This window comes from Rhinatrema bivittatum, chromosome 3, assembly GCF_901001135.1.
Source record: "Rhinatrema bivittatum chromosome 3, aRhiBiv1.1, whole genome shotgun sequence".
NCBI classification, from domain to species: Eukaryota; Metazoa; Chordata; class Amphibia; order Gymnophiona; family Rhinatrematidae; genus Rhinatrema; species Rhinatrema bivittatum.
The window spans coordinates 237,452,111-237,470,514 of NC_042617.1; the positions used below are offsets into that span (position 1 = coordinate 237,452,111).

Consider the following 18,404-nt stretch of genomic DNA (forward strand, 5'->3'; position numbering starts at 1 on the left):
CAGGCTCAGAAAATACAGCAGTGATCTTTCCTGTCAGGATGTCTTCCCGCATGATGTTCTGGACTTTTTTCCCTTTTTTAAGAGTTTTAAGTGCCAGCGCAATAGCAGAGGAAATGTAACTCCAGCTCTAGGAAAGGTGCGCTGGAAACTTAATGCAGTCTCTCTGCATAGGGGGTATTGCTTAATACCCTCATTTGTATGATATTTCCATGCGAGGGCGCTAAGCAGTAGGGATGTGCAGTTTTCGGCCCACCGCAGGAAATATCGTATTTCCCACGGTTTGGGCCTTTGAAATTCGGGAGGACCCAAATTTCAGGTTAGTGCATGCTAACACCCCATTAGTGCACGCTAACATTTTAACATTAGTGCTCACTAATGGGAGTTAGCGTGCACTAACTCCCACTAGTGCGCACTAACCCAAAAATGAATTTTTCCCGAAATTTCGTGAAAAATTATTCGGGTTTGGGGGTCCCCGAACCAGGATGAATTCACATCCCTACTAAGCAGTACTCCCATTTAGGACTGCACACTTTCTGCACACAAAAGTCCGTGCTGCATCAGCAGTAAGTTTTGCGTACAGAAAATGTGCATTGAAGTTCAGGCAGAAAGGTGCATTTGGCGGAATGCACCTTTCTGCATCAGTCTGATAGAGAGGATGTGCTCCCAGGTCAAGGCAGGAAATTAATGATAATGGGCAATAATTAATTAGAAGATGCCTATCACTGTAGAAATAGCTGGACTAGCTAGTCTGTAATTTAAATCTGGCAGCTAAAATGTAATGCTAAAAAAATGCATGTGGGCTACAAAAATGCAATGGAGTGTTACAGTATAGGGGGTAAAATTCTTCTAAACACAAAACAAGAGCACGATCTGGGGTGATCATATCTGATGATCTTAAGGCAGCCGAACAGGTAGATAAAGTGAGAGCCAATGCCAGAAAGATGCTTGGCTGCATAGAGAGAGGAATGGTCAGCAGGAGAAAGGAGGTGATACTGCTTTTGTATAAGTCCCTGATGAGACCACATTTGGAATACTGTGCACAGTTCTGTAGATCACACCTTCAAAAGAATACAAACCAGTTGGAGTTAGTGGTCTTCATCATAAAGCATATGGGGTCAGACAGATTTAAACATGTATACTCTAGAGGAAAGATGAGATAGGGGAGATGACAGAGACATTTAATTTAAATACCTCCAAGGATTCTATGCACAGGAGGCGAGCCTCTTTCAGAGGAAATGAGGCTCTAAAATAAGGGGTCATGGAATGAGGGTGAAAGGAAAGGTGTAGATTCAGGAGAAATGTAAGGATATATTTCTTTACAGAGGGGATGGTGGATGCATGGAACAGCCTCTCTGCAAAGGTGATGGAGTCAAAGTCAGTATCTGAATTTAAAAGAGCATTGGATAAATACAGAGGATCTCCGAGGGAGCGGTATGGATTGTAAAGATGAAAATATGGAACATGCTCTCCGTAGAGATTCGATTGGAGATTAATTTTAAACAATTTAAGAGGGCTCTAAAAACTTGGCTTTTTAAGGAGGCCTACCCCAACCCATCTTAAATTCTGTTCTTATGTCATGATTTTACAGCTTTAACTATTTTTATCTTGTTTTATAGAAGATGGTTTGGGTGTTATCGTTTCCACCATACATTGGTCATAAGATAGGAGGAGGGAGGGATAGTCGTATGTGTTTTATTTTTTAGTCCTAGGAAGTTGATTTTAGTATATTTATTGTGCATTATTATTTATTATTGTGAACCGTTACGATGAAACCCGAGTGACGGTATACAAAAACCTAAAAATAAATAAATAAATAAATAAATAAATAAATAAATAAATATAAATAATTGGTGGGAATGGGCAGACTAGACAGCAGTATTGTTTTTTTCTGCTGTTATGTTTTTATGTTTGAGTTTAAGATCTAGGCATCTTACAAAATCATAAAGTTCTACAAAAGTTACAAGTGCATGGTTTACAATGTCAGAAAGCAAACTCCTCTACAGTAAAGAAATGTAAAGCAATGAATTTCTCAATAATAGTATATGTTCATCTTTTCTGACAGATATTCGGAGCTTGGGTATGGATCCTTGTAGCTGCTACCAATGTTCACTTGCCAGATAACCAAGGATGGGTTATGTATGTGGCAGTGAGTTCATTCTTCTTCTCCCTAATTTTACTGATGGTGTATCTGTTTGGAATTCACAAAAATAACTGCAGCACCTGGAGAATAGTGGTAAGCCTGCATAGTAATATTACACTAATCAAGTTAAATATCTTCTCCAATTTCATTACCTGTGAGCGTCATATAGTTTAAATACCTAAGCTGTTGAGTAATGAATCACCTTCTGAACTTGTCTATGTCAGTTCTCCTGCCATTAGCCAGACAGAATTTGTCTGATATAAGTGTATCCAATTAAGATTCTTTTCTGTCTATGTTATTTTATTTCCTGAACTTTCTTATTATAAACTGTACTGGTAAACTTAGACTGAGAAAAACTGCAAAATTGTGTAGCCTGTGGTATGTGCTGTTGATCTATTACTATTCCAGTCAAATGATTGCAGTTAGTTGACTCTGACAGTTTTTGATTTCTACAATCAAGACATATTTATTCCAGTTGTTTTGGCAGGATTTGAAGAAACTATTGCATGCATTCTATATATACTACTTATACACAAGGAGCATCCATGGGCAATCACTTAAAAAAAGCAACATTTGTCACCTTAGCTCCTAGTATCATCACCATCAATAAGAAGAAATAGCTCATTTTGCAATAAGCAGCAAACCTGTCCCTTTCCTAAAAGAATTCCCCTTCCCTCACCAGTGCCACAACCATCACCAGTAGCACCATAACCACCATGTTCATGACTAGCTCAGTAAAACGTGTACAATAAAAATGTGGAAATAAGATCTCACAGCCAGCTTTGTAAAGGAAGGAAAGAGTGACAGCCTCCATTAACTTTGTAACCAAGGCACCACCACTACTTTCTTCTGAAATCATATCTCTCTTGTCACTTATCAAGGCATTCTGCAGAGAAGTCTGGGGCAAGTCGTCTAATGCATAATATATGTGACAGCACAGAGATGAAAATTTTGCAAGGACCAGCTGAGTCTAAGGAGCAAGAACATCCTGTTACAGGCACAACAAGGGAAAGGCTTTATATAATAGAAGGAAAGTGAAAATATGAATAATTTAAATTAGTCACTACTTCTGGAGCTATAATTTTTATTAAGAGTGGAGATGATGCTGGTAATTATACACAGCTAATCCAGCTGGCTTGGATACCAAATTCAGCAATCTGGCAGAGGAGATAGAACACTCACCAAAAACAATGCCAAAAAAATCCTAGAAAGCTTTATTTTTGATTGGTGTTTATTGTTCAGCAGAACCCATATTGAGCAATATGGGGTACATTTTCAAAGCCATCTATTTGCCTATTATTATTTTTTGCATTTAATATGCCACCTATAATTAGGGAATCCAAGCAATTCACAATCAAGCACACATACCTATGGAGTTAGACATCTAGAGGTCCATATTCAGACTCAGTATGGATAGCAAAGTTAGAACTTAATTGGTTATCTTATGGTTAGCTGGCTAACTATAGCTTGCTAGCCTTAGAATAGTTCTTTGGCCTGACCAGACTTAGACAGCTAAGCCATCTGGATAACTCTGAATACTGAAGTTAGCCAGTTAACTTAGCTGGCAAACCAACTCCTCCCAGTTACACCCCCAGAAAACCCCTAATTTATTCGGCTAAATTCTAGCCACCTAATTTATAAGCTGGCTAGAATTTAGTCAAATATGTGCCCAAATAATTCATTTAGCTGACTAATTTTATAAATGCTTTTCAATATGGACCTCTTAGATATAAATGACAGCAGAAAAAGACCCAATGGTCCATCCAGTCTGCCTAGCAAGCTTTTTTTTTTTAGTAGAATAGTAACTGCTGCATCATGCAGGTTAACCCCGTGCCTTCTGTCAAAAGCAGTAACTTCCACTCCATGCAGGATAGTAACTGCTGCATCATGCAGGTTAACCCTGTGCCTTCTGACAAAAGCAGTAACTTCCACTCCATGCAGGTTACCAGATGCTGTCTCCTAAGGGTAGTAACTTATCGTTCCATGCAGGTTACCCCTCATGCTTTCTGTTAAGGTAGTAACTGCCTCTCCGTGCATGTTATCCCAGGTAACAAGGATTACCCCTTTTCTTTAACCTTTAAGGATCCTCTGTGTTTATCTTACACTCTTTTGAATACCATGACTGTTCTTGTCTTCACTACCTCTTCCAGGAGAGCATTCCATGCACCCACCACACTTTCCATAAATAAATATTTCAGTATTATTTTTGAGTCTACCCTGTTATATCCTCATATTATGCCTTGTAATCCTACAGCTTTCTTTACACTGAAAAGAGCTTGATTCCTGTGCATCATTAATACCCTTCAGGTATTTAAAAAGTCTGTATCATATATCCTCCAGGGTGTTATGGTTTGTGGGTATGTGGACCCTTGGCCTGAGATGGGAGTTGAGGTCAGGCACAGCAGAGCGGGAGGTGCGAGACTGGCCATGCAGGAGGTATTCTGGAGAAGCAACCCCAAGGGGAGGAGCTACGCAGCGAAGGAGGTGTTGATGTAATGACGTAGGCCAATCCGAGGAGCAGGGAAACCCAAGTCAGGTCTCCAACAATGACGTAAGCTCAGTCCCAAGAAGCGGGAAGCTCTGACAGTCTCTGTATAGCACGGAAACACTGCCTCGAAGAGCGGAGGAGCGCTGGCAGTCTCTGTATAGCACATAGGCTTGACCACGAGGAGCGGGGAAGCGCGGACAGTTGCAGTGTAGCATGAGAGCACTGCCCCGAGGAGCGGAGAAGCACTGGTTGTCTCTGTATAGCACTTAGGTGCAACCCTGAGGAGCGGGAAAGCGCGGACAGTCGCAATGTAGCACGAAAGCAGTACGTTTTTGCTTTTAAAAGTATTGGGGCAAAGTTAACTATTTGGGAATATTATTTTGTTTGTGTGTTTGTGCTTTTAATAGTCAGAAAGGTAGTGAATAAACAAGTTAGACTGTATTGTATTTTTAAATAGTCAGCAATAAGGCAGGTAGTAAGCAGTAGGTAGTGTGTTTATTTTTAAAAGTCTGTAAGGCAGCTAGTAAGCAGAACTGAGTGTTTGTATTTAAAAAAAAACAAAAGCAAAAACAAAAGAACCCCAAAAAGTAGCCAGAAGCTAGAAATAAGCTAGGAGCAGTGTATACCTAAGTAAAAAGGTTGAAAAGTTCAGCTCAGTTACTCACCTTGGAAAGGTGTTGAGGTAGTGTGGATTTGGTTTGAATAGGTACCAACATTTGTTAATCAAGAGAGCAGTGAGTCGCTCTGGCTGACTAATTGAAGTTAGTGTTATTTACATCCTGCACCGTTCTCCTGCCCTCCCCGGGTCTGCTCATGGCTCAGGCTAGTCTCCACCGCCGTGTTCTCCATGGCTCCTTATGATGGCCAAGATGTTGCCGCCACCCACGTTGACCTCGGGACTCCCTGTGGCTCGAACGTGCGGCGCCACCGGGCCCTCCTTTGAAGCCTCTTTGGCGGGAACTTCGGGGGTTGTCCCTGATTGATGATGTTAACGGACCTAGGTACCTAAGCTCCACCTTCGCCCCAGCTAGCTGACTTGGCAACAAGTTCCGTATGTCTCTACAAGCTCCTGCATCCGTGTTCCTGTGGCTATGCTATCGGACTCCTGGGACATTGGACTGTCTGGTACCTGCTCCTCGGGGACCAGTGTGCACACTCTAAGGGACTTGCTCTCCTGGCCTCCCCACTCCTCGGGCTGACCCTGTGCCTTTTAGAGTCCTACCCTGCAAGGCTCCCCACTCCTCAGGGCTGCTCCTGGAACACCTTATCTACTCGGGAGTTCTACCTCAGTGCTTCCCCACTCCTCAGGGTTATGCCTATGTACTGTACAAGACTGTCAGTGCTTCCCCACTCCTCGGGGCCGCACCTATGTGCTATACAAGAGACTGTCAGCACTTCCCCGCTCCTTGGGGCTGTGCTCTCATAAGAACATAAGAACATGCCATACTGGGTCAGACCAAGGGTCCATCAAGCCCAGCATCCTGTTTCCAACAGTGGCCAATCCAGGCCATAGGAACCTGGCAAGTACCCAAAAACTAAGTCTATTCCATGTTACCATTGCTAGTAATAGCAGTGGCTATTTTCTAAGTCAACTTAATTAATAGCAGGTAATGGACTTCTCCTCCAAGAACTTATCCAATCCTTTTTTAAACACAGTTATACTAACTGCACTAACCACATCCTCTGGCAACAAATTCCAGAGTTTAATTGTGCGTTGAGTCAAAAAGAACTTTCTCTGATTAGTATTAAATGTGCCACATGCTAACTTCATGGAGTGCCCCCTAGTCTTTCTATTATCTGAAAGAGTAAATAACCGATCCACATCTACCCATTCTAGAACTCTCATGATTTTAAACACTTCTATCATATCCCCCCTCAGCCGTCTCTTCTCCAAGCTGAAAAGTCCTAATCTCTTTAGTCTTTCCTCATAGGGGAGCTGTTCCATTCCCCTTATCATTTTGGTTGCCCTTCTCTGTACCTTCTCCATCGCATATCTTTTTCGAGATGCGGCGACCAGAATTGTACACAGTATTCAAGGTGCGGTCTCACCATGGAGCGATACAGAGGCATTATGACATTTTCCGTTTTATTCACCATTCCCTTTCTAATAATTCCCAACATTCTGTTCGCTTTTTTGACTTCCGCAGCAGACTGAACCGATGCTTTCAATGTGTTATACACTATGACGCCCAGTCCTAATATGGAACCTAACATTGTGTAACTAAAGCATGGGTTATTTTTCCCTATATGCATCACCTTGCACTTATCCACATTAAATTTCATCTGCCATTTCGATACCCAATTTTCCAGTCTCACAAGTTTTTCCTGCAATTTATCACAATCTGCTTGTGATTTAACTACTCTGAACAATTTTGTATCATCTGCAAATTTGATTACCTCACTCGTCGTATTTCTTTCCAGATCATTTATAAATATATTGAAAAGTAAAGGTCCCAATACAGATCCCTGAGGCACTCCACTGCCCATTCCCTTCCACTGAGAAAATTGTCCATTTAATCCTACTCTCTGTTTCCTGTCTTTTAGCCAGTTTGTAATCCATGAAAGGACATCGCCACCTCTCCCATGACTTTTTACTTTTCCTAGAAGCCTCTCATGAGGAACTTTGTCAAACGCCTTCTGAAAATCCAAGTATACTACATCTGCTGGTTCACCTTTATCCACATGTTTATTAACTCCTTCAAAAAAATGAAGCAGATTTGTGAGGCAAGACTTGCCTTGGATAAAGCCATGCTGGCTTTGTTCCATTAAACCATGTCTTTCTATATGTTCTGTGATTTTGATGTTTAGAACACTTTCCACTATTTTTCCTGGCACTGAAGTCAGGCTAACTGGTAGGGGTGTGAATCGTGTGATCGATCATCTTAACGATCGATTTTGGCTGGGGGGGGAGGGAAATCTGATCGTCGTGTTTTTTATTTTTTAAAAATCGTTAAAAATCGTAATCTTTCAGGATCCGTCACACCTGGAAACGTTCTTGGTTGATAAAGAAGCTGGTTGAAATATAAGTAGTTGTATAGATATAATAGATCCAGCTAATGTAATTATTGAATTACAATTTCCTATATTGTTTATGTATTACTTGTTTGCATCCTCCCAATTAGTGGACTATAATTTTGACATATAGAGAGCGAATGTGTTTGTAAATTGGTTCTTGATTTAATTGTGCTATATGCAATTGTATTTCTTTGATTTTTGCATTTTTTATAATTTGTAAAAACTCTAATAAACTTTAAATTAAAAAAAAACAAAACCGTAAATCGGGGGAGGGCGGGAAAACCGGCACACCAAAAAAACCCTAAAACCCACCCCGAACCTTTAAAACAAATCCCCCACCCTCCCGAACCTCCCAAAATGTTTTAAATTACCTGGGGTCCAGTGGGGGGCTCCCGGCGCGATCTCCCTCTCTCTCTGGCCACGGCTGCGTTGAGAAATGGCGCCGGTGGCCCTTTGCACTTATCATGTGACAGGGCAAAGGTAGCGCCGGCGCCATTTTGGTTCCTGGCTCCCGACGTCACGCGTGCAGGAGATTGCCCCCGGACCCGTGCTGGACCGTCGCCCGTATGACATAGTGAGGGCAAAGGTAGCGCCGGCGCCATTTTGAAGATTGGCAATACGGCCCGCGTGCAGGAGTTCGCTCCTGGACCCCCGCTGGACTTTTGGCAAGTCTTGTGGGGGTCAGGAGGCCCCCCCCAAGCTGGCCAAAAGTCCCTGGGGGTCCAGTAGGGGTCCGGGGGTGATCTCCTGCACGCGTGATGTCGGGAGCCAGGAACCAAAATGGCGCCGGCGCTACCTTTGCCCTGTCACATGATAAGGGCAAAGGGCCACCGGTGCCATTTCTCAATGCATCCGTGGCCAGAGAGAGGGAGATCGCGCCGGGAGCTGCCCACTGGACCCCAGGTAATTTAAAACATTTTGGGGGGGTTCGTGAGGGTGGGGGATTTGTTTTAAAGGTTCGGGTGGGTTTTAGGGTTTTTTTGGTGTGCCGGTTTTCCTGCGTCCTATTTAACGATACAATACAAATGCCCCTGACGATAAATCGGGGGCATTTGTATTGTATTGTGCATTCAAACGATTTTGGACGATTTTAAAATTATCTGACGATAATTTTAATCGTTCAAAAACGATTCACATCCTTACTAACCGGTCTGTAGTTTACTGGATCGCCCCTGGAGCACTTTTTAAATATTGGGGTTACATAGCTTTCCTCCAGTCTTCAGGTACAATGGATGATTTTAATGATAGGTTACAAATTTTTACTATTAGGTCTGAAATTTCATTTTTTAGTTCCTTCAGAACCCTGGGGTGTATACCATCTGGTCCAGGTGATTTACTACTCTTCAGTTTGTCAATCAGGCCTACCACATCTTCGAGGTTCATTGTGATTTGGATCAGTCCTGAATCATTATCCATGAAAACCTTCTCCAGTACGGGTACCTCCCCAACATCCTCTTCAGTAAACACCAAAGCAAAGAAATCATTCAATCTTTCCGTGATGACCTTATCTTCTCTAAGTGCCCCTTTAACCCCTCGATCATCTAATGGTCCAACTGACTCCCTCACAGGCTTTCTGCTTCGGATATATTTAAAAAGGCTTTTATTGTGAGTTTTTGCCTCTATGGCCTACTTCTTTTCAAACTCTCTCTTAGCCTGTCTTATCAATGTCTTACATTTAACTTGCCAACGCTTATGCATTATCCTATTTTCTTCTGTTGGATCCTTCTTCCAATTTTTGAAAGAAGATTTTTTTGGCTAAAATAGCTTCTTTCACCTCCCCTTTTAACCATGCTGGAAATTGTTTTGCCTTCTTTCCACCTTTTTTTAATGTGTGGAATACATCTTGACTGTGCTTCTAGGATGGTATTTTTTAACAATGACCACGCCTCTTGCACACTTTTTACCTTTGTAGCTGCTCCTTTCAGTTTTTTTCTAACAATTTTTCTCATTTTATTAAAGTTTCCCTTTTGAAAGTTTAGCACGAGAGCCATGGATTTGTTTACTGTCTCCCTTCCAGTTATTAATTCAAATTTGATCATATTATGATCACTATTGCCAAGCGGCCCCACCACCGTTACCTCTCTCACCAAATCCTGTGCTCCACTGAGAATTAGATTTAAAATTGCTCCCTGTCTTGTCGGATTCTGAACCAATTGCTCCATAAAGCTATCATTTATTCCATCTAGGAACTTTAAATCTCTAGCATGTACTGATGATACATTTACCCAGTCAATATTGGGGTAATTGAAGTCTCCGATTATTACCGCACTACCAATTTGATTAGGTTCCCTAATTTCTCTTAGCATTTCACTGTCCGTCTCACCATCTTGACCAGGTGGACGGTAGTATACTCCTATCACTATTTGAGCAGTTTACTGAAAATGTATTTCATGCTGTGTGTGTGAGAGGTTAGAGATATCAAAGTGTTCAAACAGAAACACTTTGGTATCACTAACCTTTCTGTGGGTCATAAATAAAGTTCTTCCGATGTGGAAGAAGTTGTTTTCATAGGATTTGGCCTTATCCTACTGCTTTTGAAATTGTTATAACAAAATCCTCCCACATAAATCTGGTGGCTGTCATGTGGCAACAAAGTAAACATGATCTATTGTTCCCAGGCATAATTTGAGGCTATTTGAATAAATATTCAAGACTTTGAAAAAAAAAAACCCTGCTATTTTGATCATCTATGCCTATTCTGCCTCTCTAATAGGTGATGTCGCTACTTAAAAGAATGCAAGAAAATGAACTTCACATCCTAGACAGTGTTGATATGACAGGAGAAGAGCACTGCTTGTTCTATTCAGAGAAACTATTGCTGGCTGGCCCTATTGTCAGTGACCATCAAAGTCATTTGCCACCTAAAATGTGTAAACATTTGTGTTACATATTTGTTTTATACTATGTCCACAATCTGTAGTTTCCTGCAGCAGCTCAAGGCTATTCTAGGTGGCAAGAGTTAGAAAATTCTGTGGCAAAGTTTCTGAAATTCTGCGACAATTATTTGGCAGATTTGCATATTAAATACTGCAAATTTGTATTTTATCTTATTAAAATGAAGTCATTATCTTGCATTTTTTGTTTATCCAATTAATTTATATTGTTCTTTTAGTGAAAGGAAATTTAGAGGTGGGGACAGAGAAAAGGGGAAGGAGAGGGTATCTCAAAAGAGAGAGCTGAAGAAGGGATCTCAGAGGATAAGAGATAAAATGGAGGATGAAGGAGTTAGAGAAGGAGCAGAAGGGGAGGGAAAGGAGAAAGAGAGTGTCCACTCACTCACACATGCACACCCTTTTAAATCCTCCCACTCACAGACCTCTCCAGTCTCGTCTGTCATTCATTCATACTCCACACCTCTTCCAAACTTCTCATTTACTCACAGGCACCCTATCCCAACTCTGATAACCTTACCTCCATTTACCTGTGATCTTCTCACTCATACACACACACAGACCAAACACACCAATTCCTTCTCCCCTACCCCCTCTCATTATCCTCCTCCTATTCACGCTGTTGATCCACTCTCCCTATCCCATCTCCCCCTTTAATCCTCTGCTGATCTTGGCTTGGTAATCTGAGGATAGTAGTGGCAGTGCCTCACAAAGCTGCAATTAGGCATCTGGGGCAGGCAAGCATATTTGTACCTCTCTTCTCTCACTCTGATCCCCTGTTCTCTCTTACTCCACCCTTTCTTTTCTACTCTGATCCCCAGTCCTTTTTCACTTTCACCTCCCTTCCCTCCCAACCTGCATGGTAATAGGAGAGCTGCACTCTTCCTATCTTTCCATCTGCTGCCAGCCCACACTTCCATTTGCTTAGTTTTTCTACTCTAAAAGGACAGTGCACCTTGGACAACTGCCTTTCTCACCCTCCCCAGCTATGGCCCTGGTGTCTCAGGCTATTTAGTTTGGTGTATTTGATTTAATATACTGCTCTTCTTAAAAAAAAATCAGAGCAGTATATACAGAAAATATTAATAAAATCAATACATACAATAATCTCATATAAAATACCATAATCATTTCATATTCCCTGTGCCTGGGATCAGAATGTCATGCTGACATGCTTTTTACTGTGTGGTTAAAAACATAACACTCCAGCCCAGGAAGCAGAGGAAGAATAAGCAGTTTGAGGTGCTGCTGTTGTTGTCTTCAGATTACCAAACCCAGCTGGTGGAGAAGGAATGAGATGCATGGGCTGCTGCTGCTGCTGCTTGACCTGGACCCTGGTTACCCGTAACAGTTCTGCCACAAGAACCTGATTGTACAATGAAAGCTGGATTCTGTATCCATTCTCATGGTTGCAGAATCACAGACCAGGGACCCTGACAATATCACATTCACCTAATGATAATATGGGCAGTCTGTACTTTCACATAATTTTCCAGTGGTAATTTGAGATTGTATTATTGGCAATGAAAATGCAGTAGAATTGAAGTGATGATAATGATGGCAGTGAGAAGGATGGCTCTATTACTATAGCTAGCATTGATTATCATGTCATGGTACTGTTGCTGATAAGAAAATTGCAAACTTCCTCATCCCGATCTTTTCCTCTCCTTCTACTGGTGATGCTGCTAATAATATTTATCCTCATAACACAACATAACACAACATAACACAACTATATGATTGTTTTGATTTAATTACTTATACTTGTTTTATGTTCAATTACCTATATATTAACCCTTGTTAAATGTATAATGCTCAATTGTTTTATGTTCAATTACCTATATATTAACCCTTGTTAAATGTATAATGCTCCGGCATAAGTTCCTGTTCTCTGTACACCGACGTGATATCTCTGATGAGCGGCGGTATATAAAAAACTATAAATAAATAAATAAAATAAATAACAGGGCTGCAGATATGCAAATGGATCCATTCTGGTTCTTAGACCATTCTTTTCTATTCATTTTTTTGAGTTTTTGAATCTGAATTATGAATGCTTTGCTTTTACTGTAAATAAACAATGGGACAAAGCCTTTCATAAATCAAATCCAATGTATGGTGGAGATAAAGGGGCAGATTTTCAAAGCCTACGCGCGTAAAGCCAGGTGGATTTACGTGCGTAGGGGGGTTATGTGCGTCAAGCCTATTTTGAATAGGTCCGGCAATGCGCGCAAGCCCCAGGATGCACGTATGTCCCGGGGCTTGAAAAAGGGGTGGGAGGGGGCAGGGCAGGGGCGGGGGCGGGGCAGGAGCCTCCAGGCACAGCGGCCATTTGCCAATTGCCACTATGCCTGGGATCGCGGTCCGGCTGTTGGCCGGCGTGTGCAGCCTACGCCTGCCCGGAGGCAGGCGCAACTTCTAAGTTAAAAGTAAGGTGGTGGGTTTAGGTTGGGCTGGTTGGTGGGTTAGGTAAGGGAAGGAAGGTGAAGGGGGGGGGGGGCGCAGAGGGAAGGGAGGAAGGCTGTGCGGCTCGGCGCGCGCAAGTTGCACAATTGTGCACCTCCTTGCGTGTGCCGACCCTGGATTTTATAACATGCACACGGCTGCATGCGCATGTTATAAAATCGGGCGTGTATTTGTGCCCACCGAGTTGCGCGCACAAATGTACACACACCCGCGCTTACCTCTTAAAATCCGGCCCAAATTGTGGTGGGAGGGGACCTAAATTTTGAAGAAATTCCAATGCCAGCTTCTAGTGGTAATTTTCTAAAATAAACAAAAAAAAAAAATTACCAGGCTAGGACCAGCAGTGCCCTTCGTATTCTACTCCAGCTGCAATGGGGGAAAGGAAACAAGCTTACAAAAGTTCCAGGTCAGATACAAAAAGTTCCAGGTCAGCAAACTGGCATGACTTGGTAGAAAATCACTGCTACCAGCTTCTTCAATCAATCCATAATGTGATGCCATCAATTTTTGTCCTTTTTAGAAAACTTGGTTAAAGGGGGTCTACATTTAATTTTGTACAATTAAATTGTAATTGTCCGCAAGTAATTCTATAAAATATACAAGCTAAATGATTTCTTGAATAAATGAGCATTTAAAAGCCACCTGAAATAGAGATAGTTGTCTTCTAATATTAACTCTTTAGGAAGGGAATTCCAAAAAATGGAACTGAAAGTACATTTTCTAGATCTGCCAGGTACTTAAGACCTGGATTGGCCACTGTCAGAGATAGGATGCTGGGCTCAATGGACTTTAGTCTGACCCAGCATGGCAAGTCTATGGACAGTTTCAGATGAATATTCAGCAGCATTTATCCAGATAAGAGTGCAAACTTTGATTAAAATTGTAATCACAGAGCAGGCTGATAAAAATAAAATGAATGACTAGTCACTGGGCTCAGAGCTTGCAGATCTCAGATCTTGCATCATGAATTTTGGATTGGCATCTCACTGATGTTTTTTCAACCATTTCAATGCATTGTAATCTAATTTCTGTTAATTTCTTGCTTGTTCTAGGATGTTATTTACCATGGAATCACTGCAATTTTTTACTTGAGTGCTGCTGTCTTGCAAGCCAATGCGACAATAAGGTTTGAAAAAGGAAGTGAAGCTCCATGGAGTCCTGTTAAGTATCATCTAGATGCTGCTGCCACGGTAAATTCTTAAATTGCTTAAATATTTGGACTCATGCAGACAAAAGATAATTTATATGCTTTCAGAGATTGAAATCAGTTGCTGCTTACATTGTTTAGCTATACTAGCAATAATTTATATCCTTGAGATAAATCATATTCTACTGGATACAGTAAAAAATATTTAAATGGACCGTTTTCATTCCTTATCCCATTACAGTAATAATCAAATGGAGATGCTGCTCTGTGAAGTGTAGACATAGGTTGAGAAATTATTTGAAATATGTTAGAAAAAAAGCACTGCATGCCTTGGGACACAGGTCAATATTCATTAAATTGGCAAGCAAAGTAATTGTTATGCCTATCAGTGGCAGATGGCTGCGACCGCAAGTACTCACTGCTTGTTCCACACTTCTACCCTCCCCAGGTCTGCTCGCTGCACGGGCTTGCCTGCATCGCTGCGTTCCTCGGGCCTCCTCGCGGAGGCATGGATGCCATTACTTCCTGCTCTGATGTCGGGCCCTCCTAGGCGCATGCTTCACAAGCCCCGCCTTTGAAACTGCTTTGGCGGGAACCTCGGGGGCGTCACCGTTTGATGATGTCATCGGACTCTTGTATTTAAGCTCCTGCTTCGTCCCCAGCAAGTCGACTTGGCAACAAGTTCCATATGAGTCCTTGCCTGCCTCTTGTTCCTGAGACGCCGTTCCTGCTCGCAACGTGGACCTTGTCTGATACCCGCTCCTCGGGGTCAGTGTGTGCTTTGGGGACTTGCTCCCTGACCTATCCCGCTGCTCAGGCTGGCCCCACGCCTCCTGGGTCCCAACTGGCTACCTGCTCTATCTCTCGGCTCTCCCTGGGAACTACTGCAGTGTCTTGTGAGTCCTCAGCTGGCCTTCCCCGCTTCTCGGGGTTGCGCCATATTATTTCAAAGACTGTTCGCACTCATTGCTCGTCGGGCCGCTTTCACCAATCCTGAGATCACCCTGAGCTTCCCTGTTCCTCGGGGCTTGGTCCTGGATATTCTACCATTGATAGCAGTCCCTCTCGGCGGGTCCTCCTCTCTACGGCTCAGCCAGTCACCTCCGGTCACCAGCTACCTGTCTATGTCAGCTACTGCTCTTGGGCTCGGGCTTTCCTGCATTGCGGGTTTACCTTCACTCTCTTGTCTCCGCCCACTATGCTGCAGCTCCACCTCTCGTGGCTGTCCTACCGGAGTACCTCCTGCTTGGCTGTCCTGGTGTCGACCGTCCCATGCTCTTCCTGGCGCCCTCTCTCTCCTCAGACTCCAAGTACTGTTTACAGTACTTTACCCCTACAGGGGTCGTCGCCTGGTCCCTGGGGATCCCCCCGTGACTGGGCACAGAGCCTTCCTGTACTCCAACACCTTGTCTCCTGACGATGCGGACCTGTGGGGCTCCTCCCCTTAGGCTGAAACAACTCGCAACTCGGGCCAAGGGTCCACACACATGCACCAATCATAACAGATTGCCAAGTCCATGGACCCGGCAGAAGTTTCAGCTCTGCAGGCCATACCTGGCCTGGAACAATGGATCAGCGACTAGCAGAAGTTCTTGGAGTCTCTGGCCACAGCCATAGACAATCTGAGCTCTCACCTATATGCGGCAGTGACTTACTCAACTACAACTACTACCTCTTCTCAACACTTCTACCTCTTCACTGGCTCCTCGGCTAACCGTGCCGCTACCGGCACCACCACGTTACTCAAGAAACCCTACCATATGCTGAGGCTTCCTGAACCAATGCAACATGCATTTCTGCTTGCAACCTGCATACTTCCCAGATGTGATCACCAAGACCTTGTACATCTTGGCTCTCTTAGAAGGCAAAGCCCTGGCCTGGGCATCACCTCTCTGGGAGCGAGCAGATCCTGTCCTTCGGGACTTCCCAGGGTTCTTGGCCTTGTTTCGGTCCGTCTTTGAAGACCCCGGCCGGCGTGACGTCTCTGGGTCAACTCTCCTTCACCTTCAGCAGGGCTCCCGCCCCTTAACGGACTACGTCATTGAATTTCGAACACTTGCATCAGAGTTACATTGGGACTCCGACTGTCTGTGCTCTATCTTCTTGGAAGGCTTGAGTCCACATATAAAGGACAAATTGACTGTCCACGCATTGCCTACTTCCTTGGATTCTCTCATTGATCTCACAGGGCGCATTGACCATTGGCTACAAGAATGTTCTCTTGAATCCAGAGTTTCCCGGAAACAGACTACTGGACCATCTCAAGCTCAATGTCCGCCCTCTCCTAAACCCATTGCTTAGCCTAACTCTACAGAGGGAGAACCCATGCAAATGGGTAGGAGTAGACTCTCTCCCAAGGAACGTAGTTGCCGACAGCAGTCTGGCCTTTGCATGTACTGTGGTCAACCTGGGCATGCCATCGCTTCTTGCCCAATCTGTCTGAGAAACTTCCAGGCCTATGATCTGCTGGAGGACTTCTCCTAGGCCTGACCTCGCCATTCCCTCCACTGACCATTCCCGTCTCCATCCACATGAACAACCAGGAATTCCACACCTAAGCCCTGGTGGACTCCGGAGCTGGAGGGAACTTTAACTTGAAGCAGCTCTCCGAGCATTTGCGGATCCCCACCATTCGCTCGCCAGTTCCCCTGCTACTCTCATCTATTCACAGGGAACCTCTGCCTGGTGAGGTCACACACACCACCACTCCCATCCAGCTATGCACCGGAACCTTGCATAAGTAATACATCTCATTCCACATCTTAGACAAGGCCATCCACCTGGTTGTCTTGGGATTACCCTGGCTTCAAAAGAACATGCCACAGTTCAACTGGAGTGCCCTGCAACTCTCCCACTGGGGCTTGGACTGTCACCAGAACTGTCGGGAATCCGCCTCACCATTGACTTGCATGATGATTGTTCCCTCTCTGCCCGGCCTTCCACCGCCATATGCGTCTTTCTCCGACGTTTTTTCCAAAAAGACCACTGACACCTTACCACCTCATCGCTCCTATGATTGTGCGATTATCTTGAAGCCCAATACTGAGCCTCCATGGGGCAGGACCTATTCTTTTTCCCTGGCAGAGTCCCAAGCCATGTCAGAATACATTCAGGAAAATTTGGCAAAAGGGTTTATCCGGCCCTCCAAGTCACCAGCAGCGGCATGATTTTTCTTTGTGGGAAAGAAAGATGGCTCCCTGTGCCCTGCATCGATTTTCTGGGCCTAAATGAAATAACTGTCAAGGATCGCTACCCTTTGCCACTTATATCGGAGCTCTTTGACAGACTTCGAGGGGCCAAGATTTTTTCGAAGTTGGATCTCCATGGGGCCTATAATCTGATCCGAATAAGACAGGGCGATGAGTGGAAAACCGCTTTTAGCACCCTCAACGGCCATTTTGAATATCTTGTGATGCCGTTCGGCTTGTGCAACGCACCTGCGGTGTTTCAAAATTTAATGAACAAAGTTTTCAGAGATATGCTGTACCAATGTGTCGTCATCTACCTCGATGACATTCTAGTCTTCTCTCAAAACCTCCAGAGTCATCGCTGAGACATTTCTCAAGTTCTTCAATGCTTGCGAGACAATCAACTGTTTGCCAAACTTGAGAAATACTCATTCGAACAAGAGTCTGTGCCTTTCCGGGGGTATGTGGTATCGTCAGGGGTTTAGGATGGACCCCCAGAAGCTCAAATGCATCAGTGATTGGCCTCAGCCTACAGGTCTCAAGGCTCTCCAGAGATTTCTTGGCTTCACCAATTACTATCGCTTGTTTATTCACCATTACTCCACCTTGACAGCACCACTAACCGCCATGACCCGTAAGGGCGCCAATCCTTCTCAGTGGTCACCGGAGGCCATGACTGCATTTCAGGATCTCAAGTTAGCCTTCCTGAAAGAACCGTGTCTCTGACACCTGGACCCCACATGCCCATTCGTAGTCGAAGTCAACACTTCCAACGTTGGAATTGGCGCTGTGTTGAGTCAGTTCTCCCCCACTCACATGCTCCATCCCTGCTCTTTCTTTTCCCGGCGCTTCACCCCTGCGGAGCGAAACCACGGCATTGGGGATAAAGAACTGTTGGCCATCAAATTTGCCTTTGAAGAATGGCACCCCTAGCTTGAAGGGGCACAACATCAGATTACTGTATATACGGACCATAAGAATCTCCAGTACCTACACCAGGCTCAGCGCCTAAACAGTCGCCAGGCCCATTGGTTCCTCTTCTTTACAAGGTTCAACTTTATCTTATGCT

The 18,404-nt window shown here is 43.8% G+C and overlaps 1 protein-coding gene across 1 annotated transcript in view; it reads left to right on the plus strand.

Moving 5' to 3' along the window:
- The window catches only part of MALL (mal, T cell differentiation protein like), a 57,407-nt gene that overhangs the window by 26,585 nt on the left and 12,418 nt on the right, over positions 1–18,404 (plus strand). The window contains exons 2-3 of the mRNA XM_029594334.1: positions 2,063–2,233; positions 14,053–14,190. Of these exons, the coding sequence (XP_029450194.1) occupies positions 2,063–2,233; positions 14,053–14,190 (309 nt within the window). The remainder of the gene's footprint in view (positions 1–2,062; positions 2,234–14,052; positions 14,191–18,404) is intronic.